At 43.6% G+C, this 12,075-nt stretch overlaps 1 protein-coding gene across 1 annotated transcript; it reads right to left on the reverse strand.

Moving 5' to 3' along the window:
* Positions 1–9,275: 9,275 nt before the first annotated feature.
* On the reverse strand, positions 9,276–10,751 carry LOC136527117 (uncharacterized). Its single transcript, XM_066519735.1, has 2 exons — positions 10,276–10,751; positions 9,276–9,533 (listed from the first exon to the last, which is right to left on the reverse strand). The coding sequence occupies exons 1-2, from the start codon at positions 10,749–10,751 to the stop codon at positions 9,512–9,514; spliced, it is 498 nt and encodes a 165-aa protein (XP_066375832.1). The 3' UTR covers positions 9,276–9,511.
* Positions 10,752–12,075: the final 1,324 nt, after the last annotated feature.

Consider the following 12,075-nt stretch of genomic DNA (forward strand, 5'->3'; position numbering starts at 1 on the left):
CCGGCTGAGATTGCGGGAGTGGTTGAAGCATTAATGGGACATGACATGTTGTCTGGAGGGTTGGTCGAGGCGGGGGGTGATGGGCTGCGGGCGACCCAGCCTCGAGCGACACGGAGACGGAGGCCTCGCGCGAGACAGAGATCGGGGTCCTTGCCGAGGCCTTGCGCGAGACGCCTCGCGCGATACGGAGAATGTACCCCCTGCCGAGGCCTTCCCTGGAGAGCCTTGGGCGAGACGGAGACGGCGCCCCCTGCCGAGGCCTTCCCTGGGGAGCCTCGCGCGAGGCAGAGTTTGTTCCAGGATGCTGAGACCTCCTGCTCGAGGCTCGAGGCGAGGTGGAGGAGGGCCCAGTGGGCTCGGTCGTGGCAGGTAAGGGGCCCACGGCTTACCTTCTAGCTTTATTTTTTAGATGGGATTTTAGCGACCCATTTGATGTTTGCTTGGGGTACCCCGTTCTAAGGTACCCGACATTAGTTGTACCAAACACACCTCTGAATTGTAGCATTGTTATTAATCGATAACGCACCCATGTAATTCTTGATTGGTGGACTAAAGCGGTGGTGGACACCATGTCATTCTTCCAAACTGTCTGCAGACCCGGATGGGCAAGTGAATCTCGACCACATGGAAGAAAATAAGAGGGACGTCGCAGCGATACTCATGTGACTCGTCCCTAGTGATAGGACTTAGATAGTCCTGGAGCTCCGAAGAATCCCAAGGACACCAAAACACCTGAAATTTCGTAAATATGTTAGGTTGTGATATAGTGTACATCGAAGAAGACACTGCTACGATAGTATAAAGAGCGTAACCTGGTGCTGTGTCAGGATGTCAAGACCGTCCGTATACTCCCTGTACTTGCGCCATGCATTCCCTCTAACTAACTGTGCTTCCGTCCAGATATACAGAGCTGTAGGGAGTGTATCATGCCTGTTCCATTGCTGCATTGAATACGATAATGAATTAGGAACAAATAATCTCATCATATCTAACTGCCTGGAAGAATATAATGAACCAAAGTACTTATCGGTAAACCATTATTAAGGGGCCTCCCAACGGGCAATCGTTCCCAACACCAAACCTGGAGTAGGTAGGAGCAATCGCCAAGGTTCGCATGTCCCGAGGTGCGACAGCAGGCAACGCATAGCTGTCGATACGTCCATGCCAGGACTGCGCTGCCTCAGCTGTACCCTGCTATGTTCTCCCACGGCTAGCGAAGTATGTCAAGGAAGATCCAGCTGATGGTGTTGCCTGAGGCGTCTGGGAAGAGGAAAGCACTAAAAAAGTGCCAGAGCCATACTCGAGCGAACCTATCGATCTGTGCCTCCTCAGCTTGTGGGTCCAAGTACTCAAAGCGCTCTGTGATCCAGGACGACAAAACACCGGAACTTTTCCTGTAATTGATCAAAGAAAATGAGACCCGATGCCAGCTGTAAAGCAATGCAAGTATTAAATAGACTTGAATTTCTCACTTATTTTTCTTAGAGGCCTCGTCGTCCGGTGGAAGAAAACTAGTAAACTGAGCCACCAGCTCTCTCTAGTGATCGTTGTCAACTATCCCTGTCACTGGAAGTCCCCCAACCGAAGGCCTAAAATAGCCTTCACGTCCTGCAACGTCAAGGTCATCTCGCCACAAGGTAGGTGGAATGTGTGTGTCTCAGGCCTCCACCTGTCATAAGAATAGAACGACTGTTAGTAGTCCCAAATTTGTTAGAAGAAAGTTTATGTACAAAGAATACACTCGCACCTGTCTACAGCTGCAGTAAGTAGTGCTGGGTCAAGGGGCGGAAGACCGTGGTCGACAATACGGACAAGCTCGAGGAAGCTGGCACGCCGTATGTACGGCACGTAACGTTCGTCCCACTGATGCGCCCTGGTGTGCGTGCGGGGCCTCAAAGGAGGCAAGGACACCTCTGCGTCGTTGTCGCTCAAGATGTGTGCTCGGTGCTGGTCGTCGTACTCCACCTCAAGAATGGGGTACAACGGGTGCTGCGTTGGAGGGGCCATCCTGTTACAAATTGATAAACAAAACGTTAGAATATTCAAATTTACAAAATTTAAATTAACATTATGTAGCATTGTAAAATTTGAACTACTTGTAATGCAATATACAAGCACATGTACATATCGACACAAGGCTAGGATAAACAAGCGAGCAAAAGAGGTAAACCCCGATGGTCATGTGCTATGGACGTGAATAGGAGCTAGAGATCGTAAAATAAACACCAACCAAGAAGCGAGGGAGTGAGTTACGCTCAGCGTTACGGCCACGGTAGGATTAACCCACGATCGAAACGTTCGAATGAATTACGATCCCTCGACCGGCTCGCTACAATCCCTAACTAAATAACTAACTACAAACTAAATAATAAATACATAATCAATCACAAACTAAATATCCTAAAACAATAATAATCACAAACTAAATAATACTCCCTCCGTTTCTTAATATAAGCCATATAGATTTCTAAAGAAAATTCCAAAATATAGGTACGTATCAGCTCCCACGCCGATTAGTTTGGAAACCTTCCCACCGTACATAGCACATACCCCAACCAATCCCTTAGATTTAGAAAGCAATTTGATTGGGAGAGAGAAGATGGTCTGATTTTCCTTTTTTCCTCGGTCTCACATCCTTCCCCAAGCCGTGCGTTAATATTGGTGCTAAAAACTATATGGCTTATATTAAGGAACGGAGGGAGTAAATACCTAAAATCTAAAAACTATCTAAGTAAATCATAAACTAATTATCCTAATACAATAATAATCAAAATAACTTTAAATCAAGAGAGAGGTACCTTAGGAGCGGGCGGCCTTGACGCGCCGGCGTTCGTGGCGCGGCCGGCGAGGGTACTGCGAGGCGCGGGTGGCCGCGGCTGGCGGGAGTGGCCGGCGAGGGGCGCGGGCGGGCACGGCCGCGTGCGGGCGCTGGAGGCGTGCGCTGGGCAGCGGTAGGGCACGGCGACTGGCTGGCGGCGTGCGCGGGCGGGCAGAGTTGCGTGCGGGCGGAGGGCTCGCGCGCTATATTTATTTGGCCTGCCGCGCCATGTATCAGGGCGCGGCAGTGCCGCGCCAAGATCGGTGGCGTGGCAGAGCCCTGCCCCGTCAGCGGTCAGCGGACCGGGTCGCCGCCACGTCAGCCCTCTATCGCACCACCATACATGGCGCGACACAGGTTTTTGGCCGCGCCACGAAAATAGACGCGGCCAAAAGTGTTAGTTTAAAAAAAAATCCGACAGTGTTGGATTTAAAATTATATTAAAAAAACGGTTAAAATGAAAAAAAAATCCTCCCCGACGGCCCGACCCGCCCCACGTCGATTTGACGGGGTGTTTGTGTTTATCTCTCCCGCACCACTGCACCAGTACCACCACAGCACACACAAACAGTTGATGATGATGTGTGGCACGTAGCATCAGAATGGTGATATAGTGACCTCTACAGCAGTGCACCTGCGTGTACATGCACGGCTCCATGCTCCATGCATCATAGCACTGTAACATACATACTACTGTTGTAAGTAAAGCATTTCTCATTCTCATTCATCTGTGCTGTGCATATGTGCTCGTCGCAGTACAGCAAAATTAAAGTAATTAGCATGCATATAGCTAGTGTCATTAAGAGAGCCCTCCTGTTGATTTCTATGAATATTTTCTCGGCACACAAGTAACACAAGCTCCTTATTAAGCATCTTGGTGGGGTTAAATTTCCACGGTTTCTTTCTTTCTTTTTATACATAAAAAACTTCACTCAGATGACAGTTATACGATGATTTTGTTTTTATTTTTCTGGGAGTAGACTTGTAATACTGGTTCAAAGTGGCCGGTGGTAAATTAGCAATTGCCACCATAAAAAAGATCGTAATGCCTTATGTGCTCCTAGAAAAGTTCAGCGGTCTTCAGGGCCACTGCTCAAACTTTTTTGTGCCCTCCATGCCACTGCCGTTAGTTTGGGCTCTAACGCCGTCAAACTGCAGGTGTGAAAAGTCAAAAATACCCTTATGTCTAAATATGTCATTAATTTTTTTGAGCATCTTAACGACTTCAAATGAAAAAACTCAAAACTAGAAAGTTGTAGATCTCGTCGAGATCTATAATTTTCATATAAAAATTATTTTCATTTACTTACGAAAAAAAAGATATAATTTTCATATAAAAATTATTTTCATTTACTTACGCCAGATCTGAGACGCTCGGCAAAGAATTTTTTTTTAAAAAAAAAATTAAATCTTTGCCGAGTGCCAGATCTGGCGCACTCGGCAAAGAATTTTTTTTTAAAAAAAACAAATCTTTGCCGAGTGCCTAACAGCAGGCGCTCGGCAAAGAAGGCCGTGATCGAACGCTGTTTTGCGGGCAGCCTATGCCGAGTGTAGAAATTTTGCCGAGAGTCTGGCACTCGGCAAAGAAGTCCTTTGCCGAGTGTCCGTGTTTGCCGAGTGCCCGGCACTCGGCAAAGAACTCTTTGCCGAGTGCAATTCTTTGCCGAGTGCAGCACTCGGCAAAGAAGGTCTTTGCCGAATGCCCGATTTTTAACACTCGGCAAAGAATTTTGCACTCGGCAAAGTTTCAGCACTACTTTGCATCAAACACCTAACAAGCGATCGATCTGCATGAGGCCTTTAATATTATGTGGGATGCCTAAAGTTTCAGCAATATTTTGCGCTAACAACCTGACAATGACCATTGATATCCACCTCCTCCTCTGTAGATCATACTTAAATTGTTGTACTAATTAGCTTGCCTACCTACATAGTGTCACCAGGCTTTTACTATTACTACCACCATAAATCCATGAAACCTCTATTCTTAGTCAAAGTGCCGATCATCTCACATACAAAATGATACATTCTTGCTTTACACTGACCCCTTTTATTTTCTTCTATTAAAATCACAAGTTTGGCTTTGTGCTGTATGACAATGATGTGTATGACAGGTGATTTGTGGCAAACAGCTTATGTTTTCTACTTTGTATTTCGGTTAATTTACTGCATGAAACGATTTGTCATTAGTTTCCTTAATCATGTTACCTCTTTTCCATCTGGAGTCCTAACACTTACATGCAATTGAAGTGATATTTTAGAATATAATTTACCAAAGCCATAAAAGAGTGCAAAGTTGCATGATGTTATATTCCATATGAAAATGTCCACAATAACTCTTTGATGGCTTCCCGCTGCTTCATACTTCACTGTGATTTTTATGAATTTATTTACATATTTGGTTGCTGCAACCATCACATGTTGTTTAGCCTATGAAACATTTTATCACAGAATGATTTTTTCGCTGCACCTGAAATAGGTACAAAATAAATCTAGCGTGCTACGTGGTGATGGTATCCCATATGTATATACATAAATAAATGTCTTAACCATCGTTTGGCCATGCGTGTGTGCTATTCTTTTGCCTCATAGGAAGGCAAGGCACACGCTGTCTACTTCATGGTCTGCAAATAGAGACCACTCCAAAAAAAAAAAAGATTCGTTCTGTTTTCCTTTTGTCTGTTAGTCTGACCTATTCTAAATCTATCCTTTACATGAATGTTCTTTTTTTTTCTAACTATCACACTTCCCATTTGAATTCATGGTTGTCCTGCCGGTAGTCTCAATTTCTAATTACTCACCGAGTATAGAGCAACAAGGTTATATGGGGTGCCCTCCCTTTGTTACTTTTGCCTGTTCATCATCAGTATGCACCTCATTATTTATTTATGCAGATTTAGGTTCCACAGCGATTGGCAGTAGATCGTAGAAAAAATTGAGCAATGATATGGCAATATGAACGCTATACAAAGGGTGATATATTCTCCATGTCCATTTCGTGTTTCTTGCTCATTATGGTCAACATATTCATGTGTTGGCCTTTGCATGGCAACTGGCCAGTTCTGCAAAATATGGAACTGCATTCAGCAGCCTAATCCATCACCCTGCTCAATTTGCTTAGTTTTGGTAAATATAATCTTCATTTAGTGTGCTATGTCACATCATCGTGCAATTTTGTTGTTCAACCAACAGGCCCTGTTCGCTTCTCTTATAATCCGTCTTTTTCAGCTTGTTTTTTCAGTCGAAACAGTGTTTTTCTCTCACAACAAATCAGCCGAAACAGTGTTTCAGCTTGTTTTTTCAGCGAAGCGAACGGGGCCACGTAGCATTTGCCAGTAATAATTGTTTGCTCACGCTCAATACATCCTGGGCCACATTCCTTGCCGTGCTGTGCAGGAACCTAACACTTCACTTTTCACTCATTTATCTATACGTGACCTGAGAATATATTATTGTTTTGCGCACTTAAATCTGCTCTTTTTTCTTTACATAACAGGACTTTGCGTGATGGTGGCTGACCATGCCTTCAATATGTGTTCACATCTACTGTGTTCCCTCGGCTCATGCACCAAGATTGTTTCGCTTTTGATTTGTAAATCGTTGGCATCAGGCCGAGGCACAAGCTAAGCAATGAGCTAACAGATTATTTAGTTCTGTTTTCCTTAATACACAATTATATTCTTCATCAAACGATTTCAGCTTTTCAAGACTACTTGCTCCTCTTATATTTGTGCCGAAACGTTGAGTTTTGTATATTCTCTAACTTTCATTATTTCTCCGGTATATTTGTGTTTACATAGAATATACATTTAACATGAACCTTTTAATCTCTTTTCATCCTAATCGAGAACTAATGTACATAAGCATGTACTGATATACTACTCTTGCTCATGCCCGTGCAACCAAACAAGGATGACTAAAGTTTAGTCATTGGTTTTAGTAGCTAAATTTTAGACATGGAAAACCAAACAAGACCTTAGTTTGGTTAAACTACAGCTTGCTCGGCTGCAAATCCAAAATGTAAGTCGTTAAAAGCACCTAGGCGTGGTTAATAAGGTCACACCTTAACATACATATGGTACTACAATAACCAACAGTTCTAATAATTATAGAAAAGTAAATTTCACTGGCGGTCAAACTTGTCCATGGTTCTCATCTGCTAGGTTCTGGAATTTACAAATTGCACATTTAGGTTTCTAAACTTGTCCAAGTTTCCAATTTATCCCGATCTCTGTACGTTTAAGTTGTGCATCCAGAACTTGTCTCGAGTTCTTTTTCCGGTCCCGAGTAGCAGCTACTGTATATACCACACGCAAATACAATCGCCTCAAGGAAAAGAAAAAGAAAAACACTACATATGGAATAAATAAAAGTTGTTAGACAGAGAAAGTTTTTATTTATATTTATACCTCATGCATATTGGCAGGCAAATAAAAAATATCCATGGGGATGCTTGCATGCATATGTGCTTTGTTTTCCAGAAAAAACACATAGGAAGCTCAAGGTTTGGCAAGAGCTGCTTCAGGGCTACAAGAAAGCCAGCAAGGCAACCGTGTTAACCAGAAAGTGGTGTGACCGTTAACAAGTCGCGGGGGCAGACTATCCCTAACTTCAGGGTATACTTGCTGGAACCAGTGTTCTCGCATGATCAATTGTATATGGCGCTATCAAGAGCTACGGTAAGATCGAACATTAGAATCCTAGCCGTGCTGGCTGCTGAGAAGGACGTGAACAAGGGAAAAGAGAAAGGAAAAGGGAATGGGAAGAAGAAAACGACAAATGATATATTCACAAAGAATATTCTATATAAAGAGATTCTAACTCTATAAAAGAGGTAATGCATCGCACGTCCATACATATTTTTTTAGATATCAAATGGTACTTTAACTTTAAAAATTAACAAACAACTTATATGCAGGATACTTCTAACTACAGCTTCAGCCATCTGCATGCTTCAGCTGCAAGAAGTCAGACGCCGCATCTTGAACTAGAAAATCTTCTGGATCATCATTGATTGGTGACCAACTGCAGCTTGGTATTCGTGCAAAGCACGTTCTCTTAGTTGAACTATTTAGATCTTAGATTCTTAATTGTAGAATAGATTATAAAACATGTATTGTGAAACACAAACTTGTTATGATTATCTTTTCGTAGCACTTATTCCTAAAGAAGTGCAAGCTTATCTTTCGCGTATCGTAGGCATGAAGTGATGCGACAATTGAAGTTGATGTTTTAGTTTTGCATTCAAATTTAGAGTTATATTTTAACTATTTATCTTTCATGAAGACTTATGTAATATTGATTGGAACATTATGATTGCGGTATCTATTTTAGATAATAGTATAACACACGCTCATACATATATTATCGTGGTATTATGTGTTTCCGTTACAACACATGAGTATTTACCTAGTATATGAAAAGTATAGTAACCAGTAATGCTTTTCTAACACATGATGGCATGTAAAAGCACAAAGGGCATTAGTACCGCAATAATGAGAAAATGAAAACTTTGATTGTGCAGAAGGAAGGAAACCAATCTGCACCTGGTTTCTAGCCATTTGTACGATAAACTAAACTGGTGAAGGGACATTTAGCTCTATGATCTAACTAAATAGCTAAGCTGTTTACTTATCGGTTAATGCAAATGCAGATCGAGGAACTCAAAAAGTTTGGGAAAGTAGATTATTGCAGGACTCTTGCAGTAGAGAAGTGCAGCTGTCTCGTGACGAAGATCGGTCGCGGCAGTGAACGCAGGTGAGAACTCGTTGCCATCTCCTGCAACGCCAGGGTCGCGGTCCATGTCTTTGCGCCGCTCTCCTCCAGTACCGCGGCCAGCTCAGGCGGCAGAATCGAGCCCCTCGACTTCGCGCCACGGCCGCGGCCGAGCGGGGGAGGCGCGGCCCTCATCTTCGCAGCGCTCTCTAGCGCTCGTGGCAAGTAGCGGCGGTGGCTCGGCTTCGGCGGGGGAGCGGGCGGCAAACGGTGGCGTCGCTTCGGCGGGGGCGGGGGTGGCGCCCGGCAGCGTGGCCTGGGCCGGGGCTGGGACAGGGGCAGCGCTCGGCGGGGACGGGAGCGGCGGCGGCAGCCGAGGCGTGGCGCGGGTCTGCGGGAGGAGGAGCTTCGGACGTCAGGATCAGTCAACGCCCTGAAGGTTCGGAGGTTTCGGGTCCGCAACGAAAATGAATGGAGACCCGAATCGACCCGTAATCGGACGGTCCACATCGCTCCGTCGCTCAATCCAACGGTGTATGGGTTAGCGGGCGATGTGGACATATCCACCGTCCGAACCTTGGCTCCGGATTAGAGTTATATAGAGATATTGTTACTTGGAGATCAAATTTAACGTGGAAACAGGCAAGTTCAAGGACAAGTGACACCTCCGCACAATGACACAATTTAATGATTTTGCTTCGATGATGACACTACAGACTATTTTTAACGAACCAACGGAACACACCACAAACCTGATATCTTAGTGGTCCAGACAATACATAAAAATAGTCAATGAGATCCTTCCTATGCCACATGAAATAGGTCCTTCAATTTTGTCAGACAAACACAAGAGAAGCCTTTCATGTGGAACCACCGGACATAACAGAAGAAAGCAAAATGGTTAGGAAGGGCGACATGTCTACGAAGTACGATGAGTCGGCAGCATTGGCACGAACACGTGATGCATGCAGAATCGACTCAATCCATATTCTTCCTCTTCCTGCAATACATAAATACTATGACAAAAATGGTCTAGATGGATGATGCTCAAATTAAACCTGCTTCAGTTAGCAAGAGAAGGCTAGCTACCATGTAAAGATGATTTGTAAAGTAGTAGTGCTATATTTACAAGAAACAATTGCCAAGAACAGACAGTGGAGGTAATAATTAGTATACTTCACTTCCATAATAATAATTTCCAACATATGAAATAAGGTAATAACAACTCTTATTAAAGTAGATGTTCTATAGTTACAGGAAACTATTGCCAAGAACATATACTTCGCTTCCATACTAATAATTTTCAACATATAGTTATGAAAGAAGGTAATGACAACTCATCATTCATAAGCCTAATGAATATATTTCACTTAAACTTGAAAGCTAATGTTTAGACCTCTTTGGAATGCGGGATTCCTATATGACTAATGTGAAATTCCTACGTTCCAAAAGGGGCCTTAGTAGACTGCAGGCCATATTGCTTTTTTTGTTACAAAAAAATACTGGTCTTCCAGTAAGTGAAAAGCCAGCGGGATGGGACCCTTCGGAATGCAGGAATCTAATAGGTTTAGTTTCACTAGAAAAATACATTATTCATGAAAAAGAAATCACATATTCCAAACAAGGCCTAAACTGATGAACAGATGTATATATAAAAGACACCTGAAGTAACAATATATCCAATCTAGGAAATACATATTAACAAGGTGATATAGATAAAACCAGCAGCAATATAATATTACCTTGAGAGATGGAGGAACTTGGGGAACTCGCAGGTGAGGAAGGGCAGGGGACAATATGACTTTTCTTCGGCCAAGTCAGCATCCTCAGTTCCATGGTCCTCTCTCCCCTTGATATACTGACGAAATGACTCCACTCTCTTGGTTTTCATGTCAATGGTGACCACCCACATCTTCTTCATCAGGTACTTGGACTCGCCGATGATAAGGAAGTGAACTACATGTGGCCTGTCGATGTTCACTTGAGGAAACATGAGAATGTCGTGTGGGAGGACCTCAGGAGAGTTGGCAGACCAGAGCTCCTCGGAGGTGACTGTGTAGTCCTCTTCCCACACCTTGTCCTTTACCGAGAGGGTGTGGCAGGTGATGGTGAAGCCAGCATCTTCTTTGAGTGGCCCATACCAAATGCAATCATCACGGTCGACTTTGATGAACTTGAGACGACTGTCGGCGTCGATGGCGGACACACTACGGTACATCCAGCAGGACCCAACGATGCGAAGGTCAGTTGGAGGGGATTCAAAGGGAACTACTGGATTCAGGTTCTTTGTAAGTGCCTGAGGCACTCGGCAAAGGTTAGATTGCACTCGACGAAACCTTTGCCGAGTGCGGCACTTGGCAAAGAACACATGGCAAAAATTGATCGGCAAAGCCCTCTTTGCCGAGTGTATTTTATCGGGCACTCGGCAAAGAAAAGCTACCATCACGGCGCCGGTCCCGTTGACGGTCACTTTGCCGAGTGCCAACCCTGTAGGCACTCGGCAAAGATTTTTTATTTTTTTAAAAAAAATTTCTTTGCCGAGTGCCAACCAGTGAGGCGCTCGGCAACGATTTTTATTTTTTTTTAAAAAAAATCTTTGCCGAGTGCCAACCCGTGAGGCACTCGGCAAAGAGCTTTTATTTTTTTTTGAAAATTTTCTTTGCCGAGTGCCAACCCGCCAGGCGCTCGGCAAAGATTTTTTATTTTTTTTTAAAAAAATTCTTTGCCGAGTGCCAACCCGGAAGGCACTCGGCAAAGAGCTTTTATTTTTTTTTTTTGAAAATTTTCTTTGCCGAGTGCCAACCCGTGAGGCACTCGGCAAAGATTTTTTATTTTTTTTTAAAAAAAAATCTTTGCCGAGTGCCAACCAGTGAGGCGCTCGGCAAAGATTTTTTATTTTTTATTTTTAAAAAATCTTTGCCGAGTGCCAACCCGTGAGGCACTCGGCAAAGAGCTTTTATTTTTTTTTTAATTTTCTTTGCCGAGTGCCAACCCGCCAGGCGCTCGGCAAAGATTTTTTATTTTTTTTAAAAAAAATTCTTTGCCGAGTGCCGACCCGGAAGGCACTCGGCAAAGAGCTTTTTTTTTTTTGAAAATTTTCTTTGGCACTTCTTCGCCGAGTGCCAACCCTCCAGGCACTCGGCAAAGATTTTTTATTTTTTTTAAAAAAAATTCTTTGCCGAGTGCAAACCCGAAGGCACTCGGCAAAGAGCTTTTATTTTTTTGAAAATTTTCTTTGCCGAGTGCCAACCGCCAGGCACTCGGCAAAGTTTAAATTTTTTTTTAATTTCTTTGCCGAGTGTTATAGCAACAGCACTCGGCAAAACTGGAAAATCTGCTCTCTGGTGACCCATTTTGCTAGCTTTGCCGAGTGTTGTGACCATGGCACTCGGCAAAGGGGTCCTTTGCCGAGTGCAACACTCGGCAAAGTGACCCAAAACGTCAAATTTTATTTTTTTTACATTACATCATGACAAATAAATTCATACAATCATATATATCACATATATATCTCATCCATCACATATATATCTCATCCATCC

This window comes from Miscanthus floridulus, chromosome 19, assembly GCF_019320115.1.
Source record: "Miscanthus floridulus cultivar M001 chromosome 19, ASM1932011v1, whole genome shotgun sequence".
NCBI lineage: Eukaryota > Viridiplantae > Streptophyta > Magnoliopsida > Poales > Poaceae > Miscanthus > Miscanthus floridulus.